At 39.5% G+C, this 12,615-nt stretch overlaps 1 protein-coding gene across 1 annotated transcript; it reads left to right on the top strand.

Moving 5' to 3' along the window:
- The first annotated feature begins 73 nt into the window (after positions 1-73).
- On the top strand, positions 74-11,882 carry LOC113013332 (Fc receptor-like protein 5). The gene is made up of 4 exons (XM_026154159.1): positions 74-101; positions 1,829-2,092; positions 9,803-10,102; positions 11,532-11,882. Exons 1-4 carry the CDS (start codon positions 74-76, stop codon positions 11,840-11,842), a joined length of 903 nt encoding a protein of 300 aa, XP_026009944.1. The 3' UTR covers positions 11,843-11,882.
- The last annotated feature ends 733 nt before the right edge of the window (positions 11,883-12,615 follow it).

The raw sequence follows: 12,615 nt of genomic DNA, 5'->3' as shown, positions 1-12,615 counted from the left end.
TCCTGGACGTTATATTTGGTCTTCGAATGGCTGAAATCCAGGCCATCTGTCGCCTCTTTGTTGCATCGGAAACATGGCTGGAACAATTTCTCTTCCACGACGTAATCCGATAAAAAACTATCTCTTTACCCGTCGGCTTCTCGTGGCTGTCATGCGTCACTATACGGCTAAGCTACTCACGCAGAGAAGAACGGCTGCTGCTGCCATCATCATCCATCATCATTTCTGCTACACTGGCAGGGCTACGGGCCAGGACTCTCCTCTTCGGGTTCTTGGGGGATGTTGCTAGCTCCGGGTCCGATAACAGGCACCACACCCGCAGTAGATGTGCTGCTTGGTGTGAGGTCTTGCAGCAAGCTATCAAATATGGTGCATTTCTCGGCTTTTAAAAAAACGCTACGCTTCGCCAGGTGTTTCATCAGATTCGAGGTGTTACCTCCTTTGCACAGTACAGCTTAAAGCACTTGTTGCAGGCTGCTGAGTTTGCATCTTTTGCTGTGAAGTACAGCCAGACTTTTGACTGCTTCGCCTTGGGCATTTTTAATCTGTAGCTCTGCTCTAAAAGAACGAACATACCTGGGCCCGCCTTCTATCCTTGGAAAGGAAAAATGACTGGCTAGAGTCCAAAGTGTATGACATCTTACGAATAAAAAGCACCAAAATAAAGCACCGAAATGTGCGCTGCTTTTCGATCTGATTACTACTGTTTATGTCAGAACCGATACCGGTACCGATCCCTAGTCCTTAGATGGCACCGCTCGGTCCTTGCAGCAGATTTCTACCAAAAAGATCGGCTGCAGGCTGTTTTTTTAAAGAAAAGAAAAAACAGCCTGCACACAAATCTGCGGAGCAATCACTTCTCTTGTAATAAGCACATATTTCTACCGACTAATCTTCCCTGTATCCCATTTGTACAAATTTTAAAAAGTAAAATCAAATTCCTCAAAGGTCTTTACATATCATACATCTATACAGTCTTTACTGGCCAATAACAATACATATATTATACATTTTAGTGCAAATCAAGTAACCATGAAAAGTGTCTCATGCAAGCGCATTAGCCCAGGGAGCACATGTGGGGTATGCTAGCATACTTCTCACAGGTCTTGACCTCATGGCTGCACATGTGGAGTTTATCACTGCAGATCAGTTACTTCCTTTGTTTTTAGCATTTTTACATTAATTCCTCGACGTTTCAGGTTTGGCTACAATATAACCTCATTTTATTAGAGACTGTTCTGCTACATTACAGGTTACACTTAGATTCTTTCATGTAATTATTGTTAATGGCATTCAGTTATTTTAATTAATGAAAAATAAAGGTGTTCATGAGTGTCATAATATCTTTAATGATACGACAGCTAGGAGAACCTCCAGTGCAGAACAGATGCATTAGGGCATCAGTGGTTTAAGGTTCAGTTCATGAAAAATCTGTTAGAACCACTTGAAACCTGTTTGTTATACAATAACTACAAGTGTGACACACGCCAATGTCCCAAATCAGCAACTGCACCAGTTTCATCAGAACTTTTAGAAAACGTTTCTCGCACTATAATTTCTTCCAGTCTTCTTAATCTGCTGTCAACTCATGAAAAATAATCTGTAACTTTGGAATCTGAACAAAAGATGATAACTGTGCAAAGTAAATACTGCAGACTTTGTAAAAAATGTTGTGTTACAGTTTGAAATTGTTATGATGTGACTTTGTTTTAAAGTTTAAACTGTTTGTCTGTGAATCATTTGCTTTGCAGTGACTCTACTCTTATGTTATAAAAAGCCATGTTTTTATGTTTCTCTTCTTCTAACTGGATCATTCTTATGTGAACAGTTCCCACTAAGCCCACTGTGACCCTGCAGCCATCCTGGACTCAGATATACAGCGGTGAGACAGTCACTGTCAGATGTGAGATTCAGGGACGTGAAGGAGCTCAGTGGACGTATGAATGGAGACAAAGCCAGAAAAACATACCTGAAACATCCAGTGAATACAGAATCACAGTTACTGAATCTGATGGTGAAGGATACAGCTGCCGGGGCAGAAGGGACTATTTGTTAACAGAGTGGAGTGATATCATCAGACTGACTGTATCATGTAAGTTTCATCCACATCATCTGCTATCAAAATAAGTGAAATCACTTGTTTTGCAGCTTTGTAGCGGTTTCTTTTGTGCTGTTAAGTAAAATATTTTTCTTTTATTCTGATAACAAAAAACTGTAAAAAGCAGCTTTTTATTCACAGTGAAGAGAACAAAACATATCAGAGTAACGTCTCTGCTGTGCAGCTCTAATACATGAAGTGCAGAACAAATGCTGAACCTGTTTCAGCTGCTCCACCACATCCACTAAGAACAACAGTAACATCCAATATTTTCTCTTCTGCATTTGTCTTATTTTTATTTTTTACCTGTTGCACCAACATATGATGCAGTTACTTCAGTTGTTTTTAACATGTTACCTCTTTTAAATTAATCTTAGAGGCTTTAGTTAAAGAGTCTGCTCTCATCAGAAACACACACTGCATCTTTTTCACTTAATGAACTCTGAACTGCAGACAACAATATGGCCTCATTTTATAGAGATTGACAGACCACGTGACTTTCACCCATTGCTTTGTGGGTACCCGTGGCAACAAAATCAAAACACTGCATCAAGCACTAGTATTTCCAGCACCGGTAATCATTAATTCTGCGGTTTTAATCCCTACTTGCATTTTATTTGCCCCAAAAACAGTTATGCACAAAACGACAGACAACACGGCAGGTCCGTACAAAGACAGACTTGACGAAAAGGCAAAAAAAAAAAAGGACAAGGAAAAAAAATCAAAGGAGTAAAAGGGTCAGACCCATACGAGCATACAGAGTGAAGTAAGGACGTTAGCGTGCTGCCCAACTTTCATCACGCACATTTTATTATTATATGGTCCTAAGTTTTAGCGCATACACTCACAAGATGTTTATTAACTTCAGCTCCCTGCAACAAGCCCAGGTCCAGTTTACTTTGGTGATTTGGACTATTCCATTTCACAGCTGTTGTTAAATTATTTTCCTCTATCTCCTGTACAGGCAAACGCAAACTATTTGTTGTTTCAGGTTGTAGTATTACACAACATTTTCGGATCTAATAGAAAAAAAATGAGTTTTTTGTAATTCATTCAATTTATTGTCTTTATTATAACTGGTATTATTGTTTCATTCTATTATAGAATCTTACAAGAAAGATGCAAAATTGTATTCCATCATGCTTTATTAGCTGCTTCGCTGACAAACAAATCAACAATGCAAAAAAAAAAAAACACAACATACTGGAAAACAGTTATTCATCACTTGATTGCTTCAATACAACCCTTGGGCACATATATGCGGGACATTTCGTGGCTGTTTTGATATCGCTCTCTCTCTTAACCGATCAAATCTCGCTGTGGTAGCAGCTTTAAACTCGGTATGACCAGGTTGATAGAAGGTGCCCAGTCTGGATCGCATTCCTGCATTTTGTAGACTGGTTTTCCTACAAAACACAACAAACATTAGCCCGCAAAGCCACAGTGAACAAAGCAGCGTAGCGCAACTAATTCAATTCAAATCAATATAAGACTTATTTGTAAACTACATCAACAATTATGTTATGATAAATTACGTAATAACTACAACAGAAGACCTACCTTTGTGGAAATGCTTGGAGCAGACTAACATGTGAGCTGAAGTCTTCCTGGACGTTATATTTGGTCTTCGAATGGCTGAAATCCAGGCCATCTGTCGCCTCTTTGTTGCATCGGAAACATGGCTGGAACAATTTCTCTTCCACGACGTAATCCGATAAAAAACTATCTCTTTACCCGTCGGCTTCTCGTGGCTGTCATGCGTCACTATACGGCTAAGCTACTCACGCAGAGAAGAACGGCTGCTGCTGCCATCATCATCCATCATCATTTCTGCTACACTGGCAGGGCTACGGGCCAGGACTCTCCTCTTCGGGTTCTTGGGGGATGTTGCTAGCTCCGGGTCCGATAACAGGCACCACACCCGCAGTAGATGTGCTGCTTGGTGTGAGGTCTTGCAGCAAGCTATCAAATATGGTGCATTTCTCGGCTTTTAAAAAAACGCTACGCTTCGCCAGGTGTTTCATCAGATTCGAGGTGTTACCTCCTTTGCACAGTATCAGCTTAAAGCACTTGTTGCAGGCTGCTGAGTTTGCATCTTTTGCTGTGAAGTACAGCCAGACTTTTGACTGCTTCGCCTTGGGCATTTTAATCTGTAGCTCTGCTCTAAAAGAACGAACATACCTGGGCCCGCCTTCTATCCTTGGAAAGGAAAAATGACTGGCTAGAGTCCAAAGTGTATGACATCTTACGAATAAAAAGCACCAAAATAAAGCACCGAAATGTGCGCTGCTTTTCGATCTGATTACTACTGTTTATGTCAGAACCGATACCGGTACCGATCCCTAGTCCTTAGATGGCACCGCTCGGTCCTTGCAGCAGATTTCTACCAAAAAGATCGGCTGCAGGCTGTTTTTTTAAAGAAAAGAAAAAACAGCCTGCACACAAATCTGCGGAGCAATCACTTCTCTTGTAATAAAGCACATATTTCTACCGACTAATCTTCCCTGTATCCCATTTGTACAAATTTTAAAAAGTAAAATCAAATTCCTCAAAGTGTCTTTACATATCATACATCTATACAGTTCTTACTGGCCAATAACAATACATATATTATACATTTTAGTGCAAATCAAGTGAACCATGAAAAGTGTCTCATGCAAGCGCATTAGCCCAGGGAGCACATGTGGGTATGCTAGCATACTTCTCACAGGGCTAACACAGCTAAGAAATCCTTAACAGCTTCTGCAATCACATTTCCAACAAAACATCATATCCTGACCGATTTTATAACTTTGAAACCGGACTGTGAATCACAATTCAATTTGCATAATTTGAGACTCACCAGGATATTCTTCACACCAGGCACGTGCAGAGGGGGGGGGGGGCTAGAGGGGCTTGAGCACCCGCCCCTTTCCTGATGGGTGCCCAAAGTGCCCTTTTGATAAGGCAACTTTTTATAAAGAAATTATTATTATTTTTTATGTGTGTGTGGGTGCGGAGTCCTGTCTGTGCCCTTCAACAATAATATTTAACTATTAATCACAGTTTTGCTAAATAAAAGGATCTGGCTTGCATCAGTCACATGATCACATTTAACCAATGGTCGCCCTTGACGGCAGAACGCGCTGGTTACGAGCCGGGAACGAGCTCACAAAGAGCACGCGCATTTTTAGCGGTCCGGAGCTGTAGGAGAAACACAAGTTAACTCAGAGACACAGACTGATGCGATACAACCAGTAAGTAGGTGTACAGCGTACACTGTAGTGTATAGCACCCAGGAGTATTAGCTTATCACGTACACGTTGGTAAGCTGTCTTGTTGCAACTGACGAACTGAAACAAACGAGCGTGCTGTGTGTGCAACAGCGCGACAAACATTACCTGTCCTTTTATTAACTGCACAAGTAGTGCTGGTCATAGCTGCTGGCTACCTGTGTAAGGCTGTCATGGGTCTGTAGCTCTGTCACCGTTTTAGGGAACATATTTAGTTTTAAAGTAAGTTTCCGGGCTTTTCCTGCCTTTCTGGAGGGATTATATTTCACTAAAAAACGATCTAATATGCATGTCCACATAATTATGCATTATTATAATTATAATATATTTAAAAACACACGTTGTATTTTAAAGAACATACATTAAGAAGCAGATTATATTAAATTTATACTTTAAATAAGACAAAATTTGGATTTTACAGCAGTAAAATGATTGTATCTCTACAGTTTAAAAATGTAATAAGCTTTGCCCCTGCACAGAGTGGATAGTGAAACAAATGGAATCATCATAATGACATTATTTCATATTTATTACTTCCCCCTCCTCATTGCTTTATTATTGTAGCTCTAGTAATAAATAATAATGTATGGATTCTGGATCAGCACCATGATGCCCATAGTATATACAGTATTCTGAAGAAGGTCTAAAATGCCACTGTGTGTGCATGTGTGTGTTTTATTTAGATGTATTTTTAAAAAAAATATTACTCTTGATATAACATTGTCCAGACATGCCTGGTAAGGACATGAGGAGGAAACAGTAGGAGCTGTGTGAGGCTACTAAAGGCAGGGCTATAACATTTTTCTGTCATCATTTTATTATAGATTAAGTGCAAGAGTTGTTAGGTGTGGATAATTAGATTATAGTTTATTGCAATAGCAAGTTGTGCCTTGTTCTCACATAGACAGCAAGTGGAGAGTGATATATGAAATGATGGGAAGGAAGGAAGAAGAGAAGCAAAGAGTGATTCACAGGCAGAGCCTAAATTATTTCTCACAGTTTTTTGTTGCCTTATGGTTCCAAGCGCTGTCACCAATCTTTGCATTTTGTTATTATCTCTTGACACTTGTTTAATCAGCTACCATCTCTCCTGTGGACTTTTTAATGTCTACAGTCTCAGATCAACACAGCCCTGCCCTTCCCATATTAGATTCTTGATGAATGTGTGTTGTTGTTATTCAGCCTGGTTCAATGTGCCCCTTTTTAACTTTGAGCACCCGCCCCTTTAAAGCTCTCTGCACAGCCCTGCTTCACACAATACATTAACTCTGTAGCTCAACAGGATTGAAAGTTCCACAACAGCTTTGTGCATCTACAAAACAAAATCACTGCTCAAAACAAAGTTTCATGGAGCTCTTTTACCCATTAAACATAGTGCAATATACAGAGAGATGTACCTTGCTCCAGACAATATGGAGCACATATAATGCACACCTAGAGCAGAGCTGCGGTGCATTCAAGGTACATAGGAAAACTTATACTTAACAAAAAGTAAAACTTAAAAAAAAAACCATTTACAATAAAAATAACCATGGGTTACATAGACATTTACAGATAACTAGGACCAGAGTCTTTGTTCTCACCAGCAGTTTATACCTAGCTGCCCTAAAATAACAGATCAGGGTGAACTTTGAACTTGTTTTTGGGAAACAGAAGGCACGGAAATATACAAACAGTTTCCAGTTTACATTAATTTATGCATCCAAAAACCAGAGTAAAATAAATTTAAGTAAAACAACAATATAAATAAATGTCTCTCTCTCTGTCCAGTTCAAGTTAGTTTGACTCTTATCTGTGTGAACTACAAGTTAACCTGTGTTAGCGCCTTCAGGGTTAACCAGCTTTCTTTCAGCTGCTCTTCAAACTCTGATCAATATGAGCCGACTCAGTTTACTCACTAGACCTGCAGAGTGGCTGTTTAGGAATAATCAGTAACACAGTGAGTTACCAGTACAACACCAACACAATCAATGGAATTACAACACTGAAAGCACAAAATCAGCTGTCCACAGATTTACAGAGAAACCTTTCACAGTCACAGTCTGGTGTGGAATCAGTTCTTGGATTAAATCCTCTGTGTGTCGCAGTAACAGGGATTATGGTGGAGTCGTGTCACAGTTTAGAAGTGTGAGTCAGTTTCTCTGGAATATCAGTTGATCCATCAGGAATCCAGGGGTTTTGTTAAGGTCTTAAGGTCGGGGGCTCTAATCCACTGAACGGCTACCCTGAGGTACTCCTGAGCAAGGTACCATCCCTACACACTGCTCCCCGGGCGGCCAGTGGCTGCTAACTGCTTCACTGAGTGAATGGGTTAAATGCAGAGAGGAGTTTCCCCATGGGGATCAATAAAGTATACATTATTATTAGGAACAGAAGATTTCAGTGGAAGTTCAGATCTCCTAGAGGTGGATCATTAAGGTTCAGCAGTATCAGGTTTCAACGCCAAGATCTGCACTCGGCTAATTAACCTGGCCTGTTGTGCAACATAAACACTGAGGTCTTATTCCAGCATTCCTAACAGCTCAGCTGGAAATCACATCCAAACTGCTCCCTGTAATGTCAGCGTGCTTATTAATGTGGCCTAAAGACATCTGTGCACATCGACAGGAAATGTCAGCTTCCACAGCAAAAGAATATAAAACACACTTACTAGGTCTCATCTTAGCTATCAGAGGCTTCAACATCAGATTTAGTAAAGAACAAGCACATAGCATGCTAACTGACACCAAAGACAACCAACTGTGACTCACCAAATCCTCATTTAAACTGCATCAAACAGATTTTATCCACCAGGACTGAAGTTGGACACCATCACTGTCAAAGACTGGAAGTAAAAATGCATCTGTTTATTAGAGATGGCACGATACCACTTTTTTATGTCCGATACCGATATCATAAATTTGGATATCTGCCGATACCGATATGAATCCGATATAGTGTTTTTTAATCAACAAAACTGTTTTTTAAATATCTTGCTGCATTTTGTATAAGTTCATACTCAAGTTTAAAACAACAACTACACTAAAGCTATTCTGTTATACCTGTATCCAAAAAAAAATATTTCATAGTTCAGCAATACTGATCAATCTAATAAACTTAAACCTACACCATCCTCCCTATTCTGGTATTTTAAAGAGTACTTAGTGTAAATATTAAGCAATCTAACTAATAGGGTTCCAACTCCCAGCAACAACAAAAATAAATAAATAAAAAATAGGGAACCACCCCTCACGCTCCACCTCATGATGCTTAATCGACGTAATCAACCTTAATTTGATGCAGTGTGGGAAAAAAAATGCACAGAAATCAATTATTTTTCAAGAAATATTAAATAGATTCAACATCTTTCTTCAACAAAATTGCAGACTGCACAGATGGTACCTTCCCAAAGGAAAAAGTACTATAGCTTACTAGGGTATATATATATATATATTAGACTTAATAGTTACTATATACAGTAATGGACTTCTATTCATTTTGCATCAAATTAAAACTTCGGCTGTCAGATAATTATTTATTAAAAGCTAGACATTTTAAATGAGAATAAGAAAGAAAAGTATGTCTTTGTGCCCCCTTTTCCCTGTTAATGCCCTATCGGCCCCCCTGGCTAAACTTTGCTAGATCCGCCCCTGCACAGTTACCAGCCGTCAGCTACGTAGAAAAAGATCCTCGAGTAGAAAGTAATATTAAATACATTCTAACAACAGCTTATCAAGCTTAAACGTGCTGCTGTTGTTCAGCCGCTGGTTTCCTCTTTCTGGTGCAAAGTGGGCCAAAAGCAAACAAGAGAGACGTACTCCCGACAGAAAAGCCGATCAGCTGATCGTTAAGCAGTTTCATGATTGAAGTAGCAGCAAGAAGAGGCAGTCGTTTGTTAAGCTTAACGCAGGAATGCTTTACAAACATTCAGAGATGGACTTACACACTTGCTTTACTTCTCTCGGGGATAACTTTGTCGGAGATGAAATGCCGGGTTGCTAGCGAAGCTCCAAATGCTATCCAGACCACCGACAGGTCCCGCATGCCACAGCCACTCTATCACGTGATGCATACTGCTCCGACTGCTAACGTTCTGGGGTGAGTTACGGCGTGTTGCAAGTTTTGTGAGGTGCTTTCGTGATATTTAATGGATCGGATTACATTTTTTATTTTTCTCCGATATCCGATCCAGTAATTTAGGTCAGTATCGGACCGATACCGATACGTAATATCGGATCGGTCCATCTCTACTGTTTATAACTTGCTCTCTTGTTGAATCTCTTCCCCTCACTCAGGTTTCTCCTGCTTGCTGTCATATTTTCTTTAAGCTGTTTGAACACTTTGTAAAATGTGTTTCTGTTCATAGACTGAGATTATTATTCTTTGTATAAACTGAGCTCACTGTTCAGAGACTGTACTACATGTTCACTGAGAGAAAATCTTTGTTGAACAGATGAACCCCGTCCTGTCCTCACTGTGTCTCCATCATGGCTGAGTCCTGGAGCCTCAGTAACTCTGAACTGTGAGGTTGAACATCCGTCTGCAGGATGGAGCTTCTACTGGTATAAAGCTGTTCCTGATCTATCAGAGAAATCCTCCAGTTATGAGCTGCTACCTGATGGCAATAGGACTGCAAACAACTCCTACATCATTCATGGACAGACACACACAGCAGGATATGTGTGCAGAGCTGGAAGAGGAGACCCAGAGTATCACACTGATCACAGTCAACCAAAGTTTGTCTGGTCTGCAGGTCAGTTTGTTTCTCTCTGTCCTTTCAATAAGCTCATGTTAGGTGATCATTTTTATTCAACAACATTTAGACCATTAAAATCTCATCTCCATGACAACCATTTATGCCTGTGTACATTAAAACTCCCCAAAAGAAGTACTGAACTGAATATTTTCCGTTCTCTCTGTGATCAAACCAAACTGAATTTCTTTGTTTCCTTTTCTTATTTTTCAGTTTTTATTTAATGAGATAACATGAAAAACAAAAGACATCTATGAGATTTTAAATGTTTTGATATTTAAACTCATGTTTCTGTTTGTACTGATTATTTTTTCTTAGTGCACAGACAGGATTTACAAAGTTAAGAATCTTTGTTTAGTGCTCAGGTAGGTGTTCAGATAAAAAAGTCAAATATAGTTAATAAAGAAACAAAGATGTCAGCAGGCAGGTTAACAGCTCTGACAAATACAAGAGAAGCACTGACTACAGATGGACGCTAGAAGAAGACGTCACAAATAACAGCTGCTGTTATTGTTCATTTAAAATATACTTCAAAGGTTTTTAGTTTTGGTCCTGCTGCTGCAAAATATCTCACTGTAGAAGGAATCTGTGAAACAGACAATATCACAGAATTATGACAGAAACATTACAGCAAATGACTGAAGTGTGTTCAGAGTGATCTGTATCAGGTGGATGATGCTGAGAGTGATGACTCAAAGCTCATGATGTCACATGACGTGTACCAAGCTCTACATGAGCTGCCAGCAGATAAAGCATGTGGGTTAGATCATCTTAAACATGTCAGCATTCGGCTCCTTTGTTTTCCATTGATTTGACTGTCTGTGTGATTCAGGGCTTGTTGTCAGTGTTGTCTGTTCTATTAGTGCTGATCAGGGTTAAAGCTAAAGTCCCGTGAATGATTTGCCTTTAACCTGAGCCAGTATGATTTGGAAACTTGTAGAAAGAATTCTGCTGACAGATTAAGCTCCAACGCCCCAGCTTAAAAGTTATGTAACCCATGATGTCACGCCTTTTATGCAAATATCACCATGTGTAATATCCACAGAAAATCTAATCTAAATGCTTAAATAATCCATTTCTACAACCACCGAACACAGCAAAAATGCGTGATGATTCAAAGAGCAGTTACATAAATGCCAAACAAACAAAACCGATCCAAAAATTCTCCAGACTCCATGTAATGATATAAACAAAGGCTAATTAGCTTCTGCAGCTTTTTGCTGCACACTTAGTTTCACCACGCGCGAACCAAGATTCACTGAACCAGCCGCAAAAGAAGACCGCAAAAACGCTTCTGTTAGTCTGAGTCAAAGAGGGGATCAAAAATCATGAGAATCCTGGTTTACTGGTGTACCAGTCTAAAGTAAAATGGGGTGATAGCAGTCCTAACATCTGTGAGCTTTGTCTGTTCACTGCATGTTGTTTCCAGATGTTCATTCAGCAGCGTCTCTCACAGTGAGTCCTGACAGAGTGCAACACTTCACCTTTGACTCTGTCTCACTGACCTGTGAGGGAAACTTCACTGAGTGGAGAGTGAGGAAGTTCTCTGAGGACGGCCGACTCTCTGACTGTAGGAGAATGACTGGATCCACATGTGACATCAAAGCATCAAAGTCACATACTGGAGTGTACTGGTGTGAGTCTGAATCAGGAGAGTTCAGCAGTGCAGTCAACATCACTGTACAGAGTATGTTATTATACATTTACTTCTTGGATCTGAATGATTTAGACGTCACATGAACATTTGTCCCAGCTTTGCTGTATGTGAAGTAATTCTATGTGGCAACACAAACAAAAATGAGACAATTTTAGACAAAAAAGCATCAAAATATTCTTTGTTGTTGGTCTCATTTCACTCGATCTTTTCATGCTTTTCAAACATCACGTTTGTAAAAACTTGCACACAGTAATTTTATATTTTCTCTGTCAGAATAAAACTCTAAAGAGCTCAACATCTCTGTTATCACATTAGATGAACTTTTATTGTCTCCATTATTTAAATAACACAACTATACAAATGTTTACAATTTGTATATTTGACTCCTGCAGGGAAAATAAAGGGAGCATCCCAACTATATATCCAGCCCCCTTAATCAAATTTTGAATTTGGGATCTGAGCTTGACAGAAAGTTTGCAAAACCATGTAGCGATAACATAACAGATTCAACAATCTCCCTATAAAATGTAACATGATGCATTTATTTACTCCATGGACCCTCAGCCTTCTAAAAAATGCAAGTGGTGACTACATGAATGATCCACATGATGAACCCACTGTAACTGAACATCTAAACATGAAATATCCGGTTGTTCAGTGATGACGCGACGAATCCTACTTCCGGGTCTAAAGTAGCTTTTGTGTTGTTAACATGTTTAATGTTATGTATTTTCTTCTATTTGATCTCAAAAAGCTCCTAAAACAGTCAGTGATCACTGTTGACCTCCCTCGGCTTTTATTACCGCTAATCATTTATTTAAGCTCAGTTTTTAAAACCTTAGGATGTAACTACAGC

This window comes from Astatotilapia calliptera, chromosome 3 (genome assembly GCF_900246225.1).
Source record: "Astatotilapia calliptera chromosome 3, fAstCal1.2, whole genome shotgun sequence".
Classification (NCBI taxonomy): domain Eukaryota; kingdom Metazoa; phylum Chordata; class Actinopteri; order Cichliformes; family Cichlidae; genus Astatotilapia; species Astatotilapia calliptera.
The sequence above is the reverse complement of the archived record's forward strand: the minus strand, read 5'-3'. Positions and strand labels throughout refer to the sequence as shown.